We start from the raw sequence: 14824 nt of genomic DNA, 5'->3' as shown, positions 1-14824 counted from the left end.
AAAATCCTCAAGTATTTCCTTAAATGGCTCATAATGATGTGAGCAGAGGCTCATGCCCACAAAAGGCATGATGGACAGCACTAAGATCCGACTGACAAAATGAGCGAGAGCTGATGCTTAGAAATCTGATCATGTGTTAATCTCCAAATGCTTCTGCAGCTGTGCTGGAGATCTGAGTCACAGAACACACCCACAAATACACGCAGAGACCTTTCTGCATTTTTATATTTCCGTTAAAACAATATTTAGTATTATTAATTAAACTCTTATTCTTCCATGGATTTTTATTGTTAAACTAAGGCTCTGCTCTCTGCTACATCAGATTTGTCATGCTTCAATCTGATCACTTTTAACTCAGTTCTTTTTTTTTGAATATTTACATTTCGTTTAAATTTAAAACATATGAAGACCAGCAGTATTGTACGCAGCTGACTAGATAGAAATATACTAAAATGTTAAGGGTTCCTAAAATACTTGGTAAGGTTACTCATCACAGCTGTCAGTGTGACATCAGTGTGTGTGATTAACCATGCAGTGGCACTTTACACACTTTAAAGTGCATGATTCTTCTCTCTTTCTCCTACACGCAGGTATAAAGCTCCTGTCATCATGTCTGACACAGAAGACGTGTAAGTTTTCTGATTCTTTTACAATTTTTGTATAATTAGTTTGATAAAAAGATATGTTCAAGACAAGAATAACAATATTTTTCTTTTTTCAATCAGTGGGGTCGAGGGTAAGTAAAAATCTGTATTTTTACTATTACAATTATTATTGTTATTATTGGTTTTGCAATACATATACTCCTGCCAGTGTTTAATAAATGGGTCAGTGTTTCAAATTATTCAAATATATACAAATATAATACAATTTGAAATATTACATAAACATACGTTATATCTATATTGTGTTTTTCATTCAGCGTCATGGTTGTTTTGGTATGTCAGCAGTTGTTATCGTAAAAACTGTGAGAGCCTTGGCAATGCATCTTTGCCTGTATGGCTTTGCTCCATTCAGTGCTAAAATCCAATTCATAAGACAATAAATCAGTATTTCAAACATTGTTTGTCCAATGCAGAAGCAGTGTCCTGAATATGCCTGCAGTGACTGATATTGTGCCACCTGCTGTCTGACAGCTGTGTTACATATCTCATGCCAGTATACTGCCATCTGCCACTGATACAGAGACTTTTTTTAGTAACAACACTGGAGGTTGACTTGTCAAGAGCAGTGGCCGATGGTAGTATTAATGATGCTCATGTTACTGGTGTTCTCTGAAAGCAATGCTCCTGTGGGGGTTGAGATGATCAGATCAAATGAAACAAATCTGTCATCATTTCCATAAGTTCTTTAGTACTGAACATATGAGCACTGACTCCACAGAACACCAGGCAAGAAAAAGCTCTGTGTGCATTTAGTGTATGATGTCATTCTAATTACAGTGCAATGATGCTGAACAAAGCGTTTTGTAATTGTTGTCTTTACTGCTTTCTTTTCTGGCATGTGAAGACTACGGCGAGGAAGGTAAAATAAACAACAATAAACAACCGATTAAACATAACAACAACAATGGAAGACAAAAACAATCTGGAGGATTTATTTATTAACTATTCTTTCAACATACTAATGCAACACAATTTCCCCTTCTTCTGCTTGAACCTGTCTGACATTGTCTTCATACGTTGTCAACAAGTAATCTTAAAATAATTAACTGAAAGCAGGACATGAAAATGATTTGCTTATCTCATATTTGTCTAATTCAAATTTGAAGTCAATAAATATATTGACATTTATTCATAATATATAATAACTTAGACCTAACTAGAGCTAACCAGCTAGTGCTCATGCTGCTTCAATGGTTAGAGGATTTGATGACCTTTTGAAAAGAATACATAAGATCTAGCAGAACAGACTGCAAATTCTGTTTCTAAATCAATTCACAACAAATATCTTGACTTTAAAGCAATTTATTAGACCATTGGCAAGTCATCTAAAGTTCTTGTGTGGCTGTTGAGAAGGTCATTAAAATAATCTGTTATGTGTGTCATGTCTGTTTTTCATGTTAGTATGTATTTTGCGCTTGTGCATAAAGTGTGAGCTTTACTCTTGATTATTGTTCGACAAATCAAAAGTTCTTTGCGACACCAAGTAGTTAGAAATGGCTTTGGATTATTCTGTCTTTAAAAACAGGACGTTCAGTATTTTGGGTATTTTTGCATGTGAAATCCTTGCAGATCTCGCAACTAGGTTCTCCCTCCATACACATCCTCTCAGTCACCTACCCCTTCATTTCATTAGTTTCACAAATGACTATCTGTCTTTCTCTTTAACCTATGATTAATCATCCTTGTCTGACTGCTCCCTCCTCTGCAACGGATTAACGGTTGCCAACCTTCCTTCCCCTGGTTGCTTGCTGCATGTGTTATTATGTGAAGAGGTAGTAGAGGTAGAGGTAGCTCCAGAGGCAGCTCCTGAACCGGAGCCTGAGCCTGAGCCTGAGCAAGAACCTGAGCCAGAGCCAGAGCCAGAAAAAGAGCCAGAACCAGAACCAGAACCAGAGGTGCATGAGGAAGGTATGTGGCATGAATATTCATTCATCCTTCCCATTTTCCCCAAAAAAACTAAAAAAATCAGCCGCATTAATATAGTTCTAGTTCCCCAGTAGTTCCTCCCCGTACAAACCAAACAACACGTTAACAACAAACTGGCGGTACCTTCTCTTCTTACAAGCCCACCATGATGCGGTAATAACAGCTTATGTGCGCCATTTCACTCCCTTTGATTTGCCATTTGAATTACTTATCAGAATTGGACAAATTTCCATTAATGAGTAAGGGAGATTTTCCAATTCGGATTCACATGCAAAATGTTGGGAATGAGCTGGAGCGATCAAGCTCTGACAGACACGGGCACTTATCACACCTATGCATAAATCATACTACAGACCTTGCTCTTAACACTCTTTCCATGCCATTTAGTTTGGCTAAGAGTTGCCGCCAGCATGATACTACTGTACCACTAGTGCAGATTGCATCTTGATGACAAACAGATTCTCTGTTTGTAAAAACAGAAAGGAATGCATGTATTCAAATTATCCCACAACAAACGCAACTAGTTTACTTTGCTATGGCGTCTCATGAGTAATAGAATGTGTATGGATATAAATTCCAGAAAAAAAGGTAAGAATTTTTCAAAGGGACAAAAAGGGCTACTGTTCATAAAGTAACTTATTGTCTCTAATGTCTAAAGCTTAACACTGGAAAGGCTTTCTTTGACACTGTGGGCAACACACTTGACTTTATTGTTCCATTAAATAGTACAAGTTCACAATAAAACATGCCCTTATTAGAAATAAATATTTCAATCAGAATGCAGGAAGTGTCAAATGAGACGTCTTCCATTGCTAAGATGCTTTTTGTCCACTTTGAAATTCAAAACAATGTTTTATGAAAATATGTAAGCTTATACAATATAAACTTGCGGAACTGTGTTTGATTTTAGCTCTGTTCTACAGTAGCTAATGTTCCATAATTTGCTCATATTGAGGTGTCTCTTTCAATACACTATTTAAAGTCATAGCCTAATCTATTTATTTTAATATACAAATCTTGTGATTATCATATATAACACATTGTATATTTATATGATTAAATATTTTGTCTTAAAAGCTAACACCTCAATTTGAGTATCCGCTCAGCTGAACCCTAAAATGGGCAGCAAAAATAAATCACCCAAAGCAATATTAATGTTCTTTGTTCTACTCTTGCTTTCAACGCTTGATGCATGCAGAGGCCTATGAAGAGGAAGGTATGTTGGTAATTTTTCTGTATTTATCATTTTCTGATTGGTGAGAAGGCATGGGGGAGGGGTTAATGCTTGCAAAGCGTACTGTAAGAAATAGGTCCGAAAGTTCTTTTTATGACCAGATTAGCTTCTGAATGGGGAAACACAAAACAATGTCTGGATAAAATGGCTGAATATAATTCATTTGCAAGGGTGAAAGAATATGAAATGCTGACAATGCTCTATGCTTTGCTTCTTTCTTTTTGCATGAATGTGCCACACCAATGGAAGAAGAAGGACAAGATGGTAGTTTTTATTTCTGGTGTCTGGGTGTGGCGTTTGCTTGTGTTTTGGGGTGTGAATGTCAAGACAAATATTTAGGAATCATTGCAACAGCATAAACATTTTTCGTTCCACCTGCATAGTCTATTCGGAGATCCATGATGTACAGAAATTAACACAGATTTAGGTATAGTCAGTCAAAAGAGATGGGAAAATGAATGAAGGAGAAAAAGCTGTGTCTTTTTCCAAGAGTCTTGTGTTATTTGTTGGAAAGATGCGAGTTCCCTTGTCAGGAATTTAATGTCTGTTTTTACTCATGTACTTACAGTATAAGCTCCTTTTAATGCATTGATTCTTCTGTTTGATTTGTTGACCCATATGTTTCCCAAAGTTCTCACTAACCTTGTTTATTAACATTACTGAAAATACAGGAAATTTAGAGTATGTAGTTTACTTATGTAAACATAAGTTCACATCATTTTAAAGTTCAAAGCCATAGAAGTTCAGCACTGAGTTTTTACTAAGAATAACATTGTGTTCATCGAAATGGCTAATTCAGCTCCCACTATTAAAATCTCTATAACCTTTTTACATATCCCTTTCCCCTTTTTTTATTTTTTCACAACAGAGGAGAAGCCCAAGTTCAAGTAAGTAACTAAACACTCATTTACAGCTACAGTATACTGTGCCGTTACATAAAATAAGGATACTTCAAGTTTATTTTATTCGCAAGGTTCAAAGATATTCTAAAGTACATTTAATGTAGAAAGTACTACTGTTTCAATACTACTCAAGACAAAATGGGCCCCTTTTTGGTTTATTACAGAGTATAATTTAATATTTACATGAATGAAGCAGTAGTAAACTTTGAGAGTAAATAAAGTAAACTGTTAAGTTTCTTATTTTAAAAGATGTATACTTATAGCAGACTTGAATAAACTTATTTTTTGTAAGGATACTCAGTAGTAAATTAAGTATAGAAGTAAATATCAACTATTTCCCTACAAAATGCGTATTTTGCAAAAAATGAGCAGTTAAAGTTCCTATAAAGCTCCCTAAATGTCACTAAAACACACTTTTATTGTATTCTTTTCAGACCAAGTGCACCTAAGATCCCTGACGGAGAAAAGGTGGACTTTGATGTAAGCAAATACATCTACTATTTTTGTGCAGTATGGATAATGTATTTAACACTGTACAAATACATGTGCCATTTCATCTCTCTGTGTATGTGTAAACAGGACATCCAGAAGAAGCGCCAAAACAAGGATCTCGTTGAGCTGCAGACCCTGATCGATGCCCATTTTGAGGGCAGGAAGAAGGAAGAGGAGGAGCTCATTGCTCTGAAAGAAAGAATCGTGGGTGTCATGACAATCATGTCCAGACCTCTTGTCCTGCAAAAGTTTTGTGCAGCCTATAAGGATGATATAATGGGCAATTTATGTGTGTGTGTGATGTGTGTGCAGGAAAAACGTAGGGCAGAGAGGGCAGAGCAACAGAGGAGCCGTGCTGAGAAGGACAAGGAGCGCCAGGCAAGACGTGAGGTGCGTCGCTCTGTGCAGGACACAGACTTATACACAAATCTGCACATTTCACAAACAACAACATGTTGTTAAGAAGGATGTTATGTGTTGGTTTGACAGGAAGAGAGGCTGAGGAAGGAGGAGGCTGATGCTAAAAAGAGGGCAGATGACGATATGAAGAAGAAGTCTGCTCTTTCTAACATGGGCTCCCAGTACAGCAGCTATCTGCAGAAGGTACAGATGCGAGATCAACCCAAATATTGACTTTTCACTCTGTGTTCAGTATCAGAGTAGGCCTAATTCATCCATGTATTTCTGATGCAGGCCGATTCCAAGAGGGGAGGTAAGAAACAAACTGAAAGAGAGAAGAAGAAGAAGATTCTGGCAGAGAGACGCAAGCCACTGAACGTTGACCATCTGAACGAGGACAAGCTGAAGTAACTTGAAGCTTATATTTTGACAGGACATTGTCCATGAAGTGTTCAAAAAGAACATGTGCTTGGATACTACATGCATTTTGGTTTATGTGTGTTTTTACAGGGAGAAGGCTAAGGAGCTGTGGGACTGGATGTACCAGCTGGAGTCTGAGAAGTTTGACCACACAGAGAAACTCAAGAGGCAGAAGTATGAGGTGAGGGAACTGTCAAATGATCTTTCACAGCTTCTTAAAAATATTTCACTTTTATGATATGGATTTTTTACCAGGCAAAACCAACTCGTTTTTCCTGAGCGCATTATATAATGATCTAAAACATCATGTGATATCCATGCACATAGATAAAACACTCTTCATCAAAGTAAGACTTCCAAAATGTAGAAATCTAGACACAAGGTAACAAATTCTTATATTGGCACCTGCACAAAAAACACATTGCAATATTTAAAGGAACACATCAGTCATAGTGACAGGTGTATGTTAAAGAAACGTTAAAAGTTTTGTGGAAAGTACGCGTCTCAGCTGTGTTCTGGTGTTCTACAGATTTCTACACAGCGTTTGAGAGTGGAGGAGCTCAGTAAATAGTGAGTAACTTGTAGGAAGCCAAACAGGCGTCGGTCAGCAACAGGGACCTGATAGCATGGTGCATGCATGAGACTCTCTGGTCTCCAAGGCTCTCGGGATACAGGTTAACTCTGACCACAGGTGAAAGGTTGAATGGCTTTAAAATGCTCTCATACAAACACTCAGTAGAATCAAAATTGGAGCTCTTCCACCAAGAAAAAACCAAACAACGACACCAAGCTTACATGTTATATAGTAATGCTCTATATACAGTCACAAAGTATCCATTTTTACGTATTCCAAGAAGTCCGTCCAGCAGGTAAGTGTTTTGAAATGTTCTCGCATTGTATATTGTTAAGCATTTCTTTACAGGATTTCTTTGGCAGCGTATTAAAAAATAAATACAGTAACATACACACACAATAGTTACTTTTTAAGTTCACATTTACATTCATCCTTACAATCACCACTTCCATTGCATTATATTATACATTTGTATCTGAGTATGTGCAATCCCTGGCGTTGTTAGTGCCATGCTACAGAAAAGCCCGTTCAATAAGATCCCAGCTTTCAATGTTGTCAAGAAGTGAGCGTCAATCTGTCACAATCCAGGATCCAGAGATAAAGGTAATGATTCAGCTTTTTAAAAAATGCTGATGTGTTATTTTCAGGTTGTCTCTCTCAGAAACCGCATCGATGAATTGCAGAAACAGTGAGTAGTTCCGACCACCACTATAGATCTCACACGGATGGACTGACTATTTTCCATCTGCTTTTACTCTAATATTACTTACGGAATTATCGGATTAATTTCCCACCCCATTAAACTCTCAAAGACACTGTCACATACGAGATGCCAGTCATATTGGTTAGGATGCGTATGACTGTCATTGGCAGCAAGGCTTTACAAAACATGTCCTGAGCGTGAATAAAGGGCAGTACCCTTTTAGGTTATGGTTGATGTGGGTAAGTATTTGGGACATTTTTGTAGCACTGTGACATTCTGAAGGTGAAGGCTTTGAGAGGGTGAGTTTCTTCAGAGCTGAATGAGGTTTCTCAAATCAAGTCAGAAAGCGGATGCTCTCTGAAGTCTTCTCATACAAGCTTCTGTTGTAATGATTAATTGAGCGATTTACAGCCAATGAAAAGTAAAGCAATCGATGACTTAAGGTAACAAACTCAGTTAATGCGAAGCACTCTCAGAGCTTCAGCTGTTTGATGACTTATTAGCTTAGCTTAGTTTATTAGCTCAGATGTTTCTCCAAACTTTCCTTTGGAGACAAATAAGACAAAATTTGACATATATAATTTGAAGAGTGAAAAATCATTGTGTTAAGCATAACTATAAAGAGAAATAGTCCATGGCTTATACATGACTTAATTATCCAATCTTTGCAAGTGAAAGACAAGAATGATGGAGAAATGTGAGAGTACGGGATAAAATTCTGAAGGGAAACAACTTTAGCACAGATCTCGGTTTTCATTTTGTGAACGTGTTCAAGTTTTGGCAATTACGAGTTTTGCTCCAAACCTACACTTTAAATCAAGCTTTTTTTCATTGGCGTCTGTAGAAATCTGAATGAATGTGTATGGAACAAGTCAGTTGGTGGTGTTAATTGTGGTGATGTGTAGATCGGTAGTGGTGATTTAAGACTAAGACAGTCCTGTTTAACAAACTGACAGAGCTAAGAGAGAAAGTGGTAAGTCTTGCATGGAGTGATTTTGTGATTTTAGTTCCATGTGCATGTCAAACTTTAAACCAAGAGGAACATCCTGCAGGACTGGATTGACAAACTGGTGAACAATAGGAACCAGCCAAAGTTTGTTGTTTGTGAGTTTTAAAAATCACAGAAGTCCTGTCATGTAAGGTGTTTTCCTCAATTATACTAGAGATGCGCTGATACAAAAGTTCTCCACCAATACGGTAGACGATTATTTATATTTATATATGCCGATACAGATTCTGAAAATAAAAAATATATTTCTTAACTTTCTGAATATTATTAATTCATGTAACGACTATTAATATCAAACATCAAATTGGTGATGTGTCTTTGCATTTTCTATATACAGAGCACAAATTCATTGCATTTTCGTGTCCTTTTTTAATTGTCATATATTGGCCCTGATCATCGGCTGTTTTTAAACTAAATTGCTTTTATTGACTGATACCAATTATTGGCCGATATATCGGTGCATCTCTACATTTTAAACAATCAGGTCAGCGAAAACTTTGTCTCTAACTCTTTCATTCTTTGTTGTAACCTTCAGCTCCAAGAAAGGTGCTGCTGCTCGCCGCAGAAAGTAAACTGTCAGGGAGAAGTCTGCATTCGTGGTACGGACGTGTCTTCTGCCTGTCTCTTCAAGCTCTACACATACTTGTCAGGACTTTCTGACACCAGAGATGGTCAAAGGCAGTCAACCACTCCCTGCGTGATACTAACACAGTCCGGTTTTAGCCATAGTTGCAGTAGACACTTCCCCCATGGGTCTGTCTTTAGGTTCTCACCTTCTGTTTTTGTAAATAATGTTTTGGCTTGCCAGCTTTAGCTGTTGCACTGTAACTATCAGGCAGTTCAATAAAATTATTCGAGACTGAAAGAAATGTTTCCTGATTATCGAGAAATAGGATATGATATTTAATGATATTAAGTACATTCTTTCTCTGAATGCCCTTGTTTTGTCCTTGCCTTGGCCATATCTTTTTCTAAAATGCCAATGTTGGTTTTCATATGCAGCTGTGCATATAGTGTGATAGTGTCACTATGACTGACCATTTATTTTACATGGAAAAAATTTACAGGTCTTAAAAAAATTGAAAATTCCAAAGTAAAGTGGTTTCAAATGAAGTGGGCGTACAATATTGGGCTGATTTGTAATAACTGAGTTTTGAGGTATGGTGCCAATGATCTAAGTGTATCTTATATTAAAGCATACATATCCATCAATGCCTTTAGGTGACTGATATATTTTAAAAATATTGCTACAGTAAAACAAATTCATAAGGGGACAGTATGAGGTTTTAAGAATAAATGTTTTATTAGTAGTGACTGACTGTTGCAAATAATCTTGCCATGGTGTATAATCATATTAAACAAATGCTTAAAGTGAGATTTAAAGAGAAACAAACACAAATAATATGATACAACTGATAAAAATACCACCAGGATTCTCACCTATGAATAATTAATATAGCCTGAAAACATATTTCGTATTGCTATGCTATGCTATAACTTGTTACGCCAAAACTTGCTGGGCAGATTCATTAAAACGCCTCAGTCACAGTTACTCTTAAAAACTACAGTTTATATGACAAAAGCGGAATTTGAAAATAGTAAAGAAAGAATCCGCTTTTGGCATTTGGCACTCATGCTATTCAGTTTGTAAAACATACTGTATTATTTCCGGTTTTTCAATGCTGCATCAGAATTTAAGTATTAGTGTTTATTGCAATATTTAATCTAGTTTTATCACAAAGTTTGCAAGGAATAAGAACTTGAAAAAAATAATGCTGTAAGAGCACGTCGATAAAGTAAAGATGTTTTACTGTTTTCTAAAGAATTTTATTGAAAATGTAAATATACATAGTGTATGTTTCACAATTAAAATATTCAAACTAAGCATAATATTCTTTAGCAGGTAAAATATATTTTAACCAAATAAGGGCTCCACAAAATATTGTATAGAGTCTATGAAATAGAGGTATTCAATATGACTGTCCTTTTTGCATTTTATAGATGCAAGATTGCAATACTGTGGACACAGATATAAACACAGGAACTTCACATATTCGGTTCTATGTCAGTACTAAATATCTCACTAAAGAAACTACTGCAGTTTTTATGCGTGAAATTACGTATACAAAAATATTCAACCTCTCAATAATTTAGACCACATCGTGAAAATATGAATTCTGCAACAGCTGAAGTGCCTCACAGATCAAAGCTACACATAATGTATGCTTACTGTATGTGTGTAACGAAATTGTAAAGAAATTGTTCTGGTAATAAATAAATAAAGTGCTCAAAATACAGCATAAGGTCAATTACTCAATAAACACGTGATTGTTATAAGGCATGATAAATCACTTAATATTCAGAACGTTAGCAAATAATGTTACCTGCAGAATAGCTTCTAAAAACAATTAGTAAGTTGGTGTTATTTCAGCGTTTCTCGGTCATAAAAAATTCCATATTTACAGAACAGAAGCACAGCTGCATTGAGCTGTTTGATTCCTGCATCATTTTTACACAGCAGAGCATGTGCTTCCACATTTCCTCACAATCCAAACAAGTCACCCATTTATACCATTCTCTGAGATATTATTTGAGAAATTTCATAGAAAAAACAACACTATTTAAACTTCAGATCTCATTGTGAAGTTACAGTAACTTTCAAGTTGAATTTTAAGTAACACTTTCTTTTATGGTTTACACTTTGTATGGGCTTATGACCACTGGCAGGAACAGTCTGTAGGTTCCTGTATGGAGTAACTGACCCACGTGGAGTTTCCACTACAGTAAAGTTGCACTGAACGGCGCTGCAGTCCCATCTCTCTGCAGCACTTACAAAAGCGTGCATACGTGTTGATGTTGTAGTTGTAAATACTTGCAGACGGACACTTTCCATCACACGACACTATGTTGACCTGTGAAAACGACGGATGCTGTATGAGCCACGCGTAAAGCTCAGAGAAAAATGAGAATGACAAAGAGATACTTTTTGATACTCACTGGTCTGTTGCTACGGCAGTCATTCTTTCGAATGGTCATCCTTACTGTCACTTTCTGACATGACTTTCCATCCTCTTTACCTACAGGGTGAGGAGCCAATGAACAATATTTTTCATCAGCAGTTCAATATCATTGAATAACCTGCTCTCCCTATGTTACAATAAGCATTTTAAACGTGTAAGAACCACCTCCTCTTGTACTTTTTCCTCTTGATTACCATTTATTTACTTACTGTAACTGGTTGTCCTGCAAGTTTATTTTTGAAAAAAAAAAATTTTGTTGACATGTATTACTCAGAAGCTCTCCAGAAAATGTAATTTTTTTGTCTTCCTATCAAGTGTTGGAAAGACGGTATTTTAACGTTCCAATGCAACTGTTTACAGTCTGTTGGTAGAAACACGATTTCTTAAAAGAAACCCACCGTATGATCATTGTTCATGCATTTTTTTATGCACCTTTAATAATGGACAGGGATTGTTCACTCGAATAAATACATTTAAAAGAAATCTGTCAGCATTTACTCATCCTCATGTCTTTCCAAACCTGTATGACTTTCTTTAGCGAAACACAATACTTTAAAGAACACCAAAAGATAACAAAATAACACTGGCCCCATTGACTTCCATAATATACTGTAGGCAAAATAGCACAGAGACATTTCTCAAAATATCTTATTTTGTGCTGCACAGAATATACAGATTTTGAGCAACATAAGAGTGAATAAAATATGACTTTTTTGGTGATTTATCGCTTTAACATATGGTTGATTATATAGGCGAAGATAAAGGCTGCTAGGAAAACAAATAAAACAATTCTTTCCCCACTTAGCGGAAAAGTAATTACTATAAAACTACTCGTCTAATCATGATAGTAAGTTTATAAATACAGCATAGTAATAAATAAAAATCATATATGTAAATCATATGAAGATAAAAATGTATTCAAAATTGTTTCAACACATCAAAAGCAAGAAAAAAATCAAAAGCCTAACCATTGATTTCCATTAGAATTACAGATCAGTAGCCAGTAGAAGCTGTATTACTTAGGGTAATGTGGCAGAAGAAGCTAATGCTGACAAATCAGACATTGTAAAAAGCGTATTATTACCTTGCCATATTACCCAAAACATTTCCAGACACCCTATAATCACAAACTATACATGCGATGTGATTAAAGTCTACAGTCAAGACACTCTGGATCATGCAACTCTACAGAAACACACTACTGTAATCGGCCACTACCAACAGTACATTGTTGGAGATCAACAATGCACTGCCCGACAGAGCAAAATGGGGAAAGACTTAGCTGTGTCAAAAGAAATATCATTAAAACTAAAGAAATATCATAAAAGATGAAAAATTATACTTTCAATAATCCGTTATCTATTGAGAGTCCTGTATTGTTTGAACGGGGGAGTACATTGTTGGAAATCAACAATGGTGATGGTGAGCCTTGTGGTCTGATGTTAGTATCATGGTACCTTGTTCACAGTTTGTGCTAACTGTGGGTTTCAAAGGGCTAACAGAGAAGGGGAACAGGGAGTTTGCAGCGCCTGGAGAGATTGTTACACAATGTTATACTCATCCTGATCCAGCTTTTGTTGTGCATGTCTCTCCTGTTGTGATTTTTTTTATGAAAGTGAGCCTGATATGGGTGATACTGTTGTTTCTATAATCATGTCAAATGAAAACATAAATAATGAAACAAACACTGATTGTAGGTTGTGAGGCTATAATGTAGTGCAGTCCAGTATACTGTGATATACTAAGTAAAACACTACTAATGTGACTGTTTGTTATAACAAAATTGATCTTTGTACTCACATGTCTTGCAGCAACCATCCATGTAACTCACAACAGTGCCACCAATCTAAGACAAAATGAAGACTTTACAAATGTACTTGTATTATGTCTTTTTTTAGTAAGAAATGTTTTTGATCAGTTAACAAGATTATTAAAAGGGCTTTTTAATAGAAATAACTGAAACTACTTCATAATCATTGATCCTCTACTATCTAATGGATGTTTATGGTTAGGAAAGGAATGGATATTTACCTTCATGCATTCTGTTTCATTGAAGGGAGGGCAGCTGTAGGGATGAGAGACAAGAATGGGTCCTGACAGGGTCTCTGTACAGTCATAGTGCATGCAGTCAGACCCCCAGCTGCGTCCGGGCTGCAAGAGACAACACAGAAAAATACCATCAATGTACAGTAAAACACTAAAACTAAACTATGGACCATACTAGAAACAGACTCAATGAATTGACTTAAGTTATTTCTTAACTTGAAACAATTTAAATATTAGGACATAAAGAAACCAAAAGTGAGGTACATCTTTGGACAAAATGCCTTTAATCTTTTATTCTGAAATATTATAAACGATGCATTAAATAGTAATCATGTTGGTCAATACATAACTTAAAGGTTTAGTTTTCTGTCAATTTTGTACCATACACCTAATATTTTAATTGTTTGATATAACCTGACGGGGCAAATGTTGAACAAATATGCCCCCCAACATCCATTATGGCCCGTACTGTATATTAAAAAACTGTGGTTATAGAAGGCAGGACAGATCATTAAACGTTAAGTTCATCCCAAAATCAAATTTGTGTGATTTTTTACTCACCCACATGACGTTTTGAGACCTCCCTGCGTCTTCGGAGCACAGATACAAATATTTAGGTGACATCCGAGAAATTTCAAGGCCTCCTCATTGACAAAATGGTTATAGTTGTTGTCAAGGTCCAGAAGAGTACCAAAGACATCCATAAATTCTCCTTGTCATGTCAGTCTATGGTGCACGTTCCCGAGAGCACTTCCACGCATGAGCATTCGGTTGGGCAAAGAAGTGCAAGTCTTCCTCAATATCGAAATCATCAGACATTTTGCGAAAATCAGCTTATAAAAAGCGTGCATCTTCTTGTAAACACAGAGTTGCGCTTCCCGGTTGTCAGTCAGGGTGCCGGCATCTGCCCCCACCGAATGCGTATGCGTTGAAGTGCTCTTGTGAACGTGCACCATAGACTGACATGACAGAGGAGAATATATCATTATTTTGGTTTGTTTTTCGCACATAAAGCATTCTCGTCACTCCCATTGAGCGACTATGAGCGAATGGACCAATTTAACAATGTCTTAAGTACTTTTCTGGACCTTGACCACAATTATTACCATTATGGCCTGGGAATATCTCGGATATCACATAAATATCTTTATTTGTGCTCCGAAGACGTCTATGAGGTCTCGAAACATGTTTAACGTCATGTTGGTGACACAAATTAGATTTTGGGATGAACTCTCTCTTTGATGGCTCTGCTTTTCATGGAAAGTTTTGAGTGAAATGAAAATGAACAACATATTACCTTGTGCATAGTCACAGATCCATTGTCATTCCGGTGAAGACAGGAAATGTTCTTACAGACACCACAGCAGCTGCTGTAGTCTTTAGGAGGGAAGTAAATCTGATTCTGTTGAACAGATTACATACAGTTAATTTTGT

General features: G+C 36.4%; 2 protein-coding genes across 3 annotated transcripts in view; one reads left to right on the top strand and one right to left on the bottom strand.

Moving 5' to 3' along the window:
* The first annotated feature begins 4101 nt into the window (after positions 1-4101).
* On the top strand, positions 4102-9534 carry tnnt3b (troponin T type 3b (skeletal, fast)). 2 transcript variants are annotated; one of them, XM_079463805.1, is made up of 9 exons: positions 4102-4712; positions 5162-5207; positions 5307-5423; positions 5532-5609; positions 5709-5822; positions 5913-6025; positions 6129-6219; positions 7260-7300; positions 8860-9534. In XM_079463805.1, the coding sequence occupies exons 1-9, from the start codon at positions 4612-4614 to the stop codon at positions 8894-8896; spliced, it is 738 nt and encodes a 245-aa protein (XP_079319931.1). In that variant the 5' UTR covers positions 4102-4611; the 3' UTR covers positions 8897-9534. The 2 variants fall into 2 exon arrangements, with proteins under 2 accessions (XP_079319931.1, XP_079319932.1); XM_079463806.1 differs by lacking the exon at positions 7260-7300 and adding an exon at positions 6568-6608 and having other exon boundaries at positions 4511-4712.
* Positions 9535-11035: 1501 nt separating this feature from the next.
* The window catches only part of otog (otogelin), a gene marked incomplete at both ends in the record, with an annotated part of 38907 nt that continues 35118 nt past the window's right edge, over positions 11036-14824 (bottom strand). The window contains 5 exons of the mRNA XM_079464262.1: positions 11036-11236; positions 11322-11401; positions 13145-13190; positions 13376-13495; positions 14688-14792. Coding sequence (XP_079320388.1) covers positions 11036-11236; positions 11322-11401; positions 13145-13190; positions 13376-13495; positions 14688-14792 — 552 coding nt within the window. The remainder of the gene's footprint in view (positions 11237-11321; positions 11402-13144; positions 13191-13375; positions 13496-14687; positions 14793-14824) is intronic.

Source organism: Barbatula barbatula, assembly GCF_947034865.1.
Source record: "Barbatula barbatula genome assembly, chromosome: 1".
Classification (NCBI taxonomy): Eukaryota; Metazoa; Chordata; class Actinopteri; order Cypriniformes; family Nemacheilidae; genus Barbatula; species Barbatula barbatula.
This window is presented reverse-complemented; position numbering and strand designations above follow the sequence as displayed.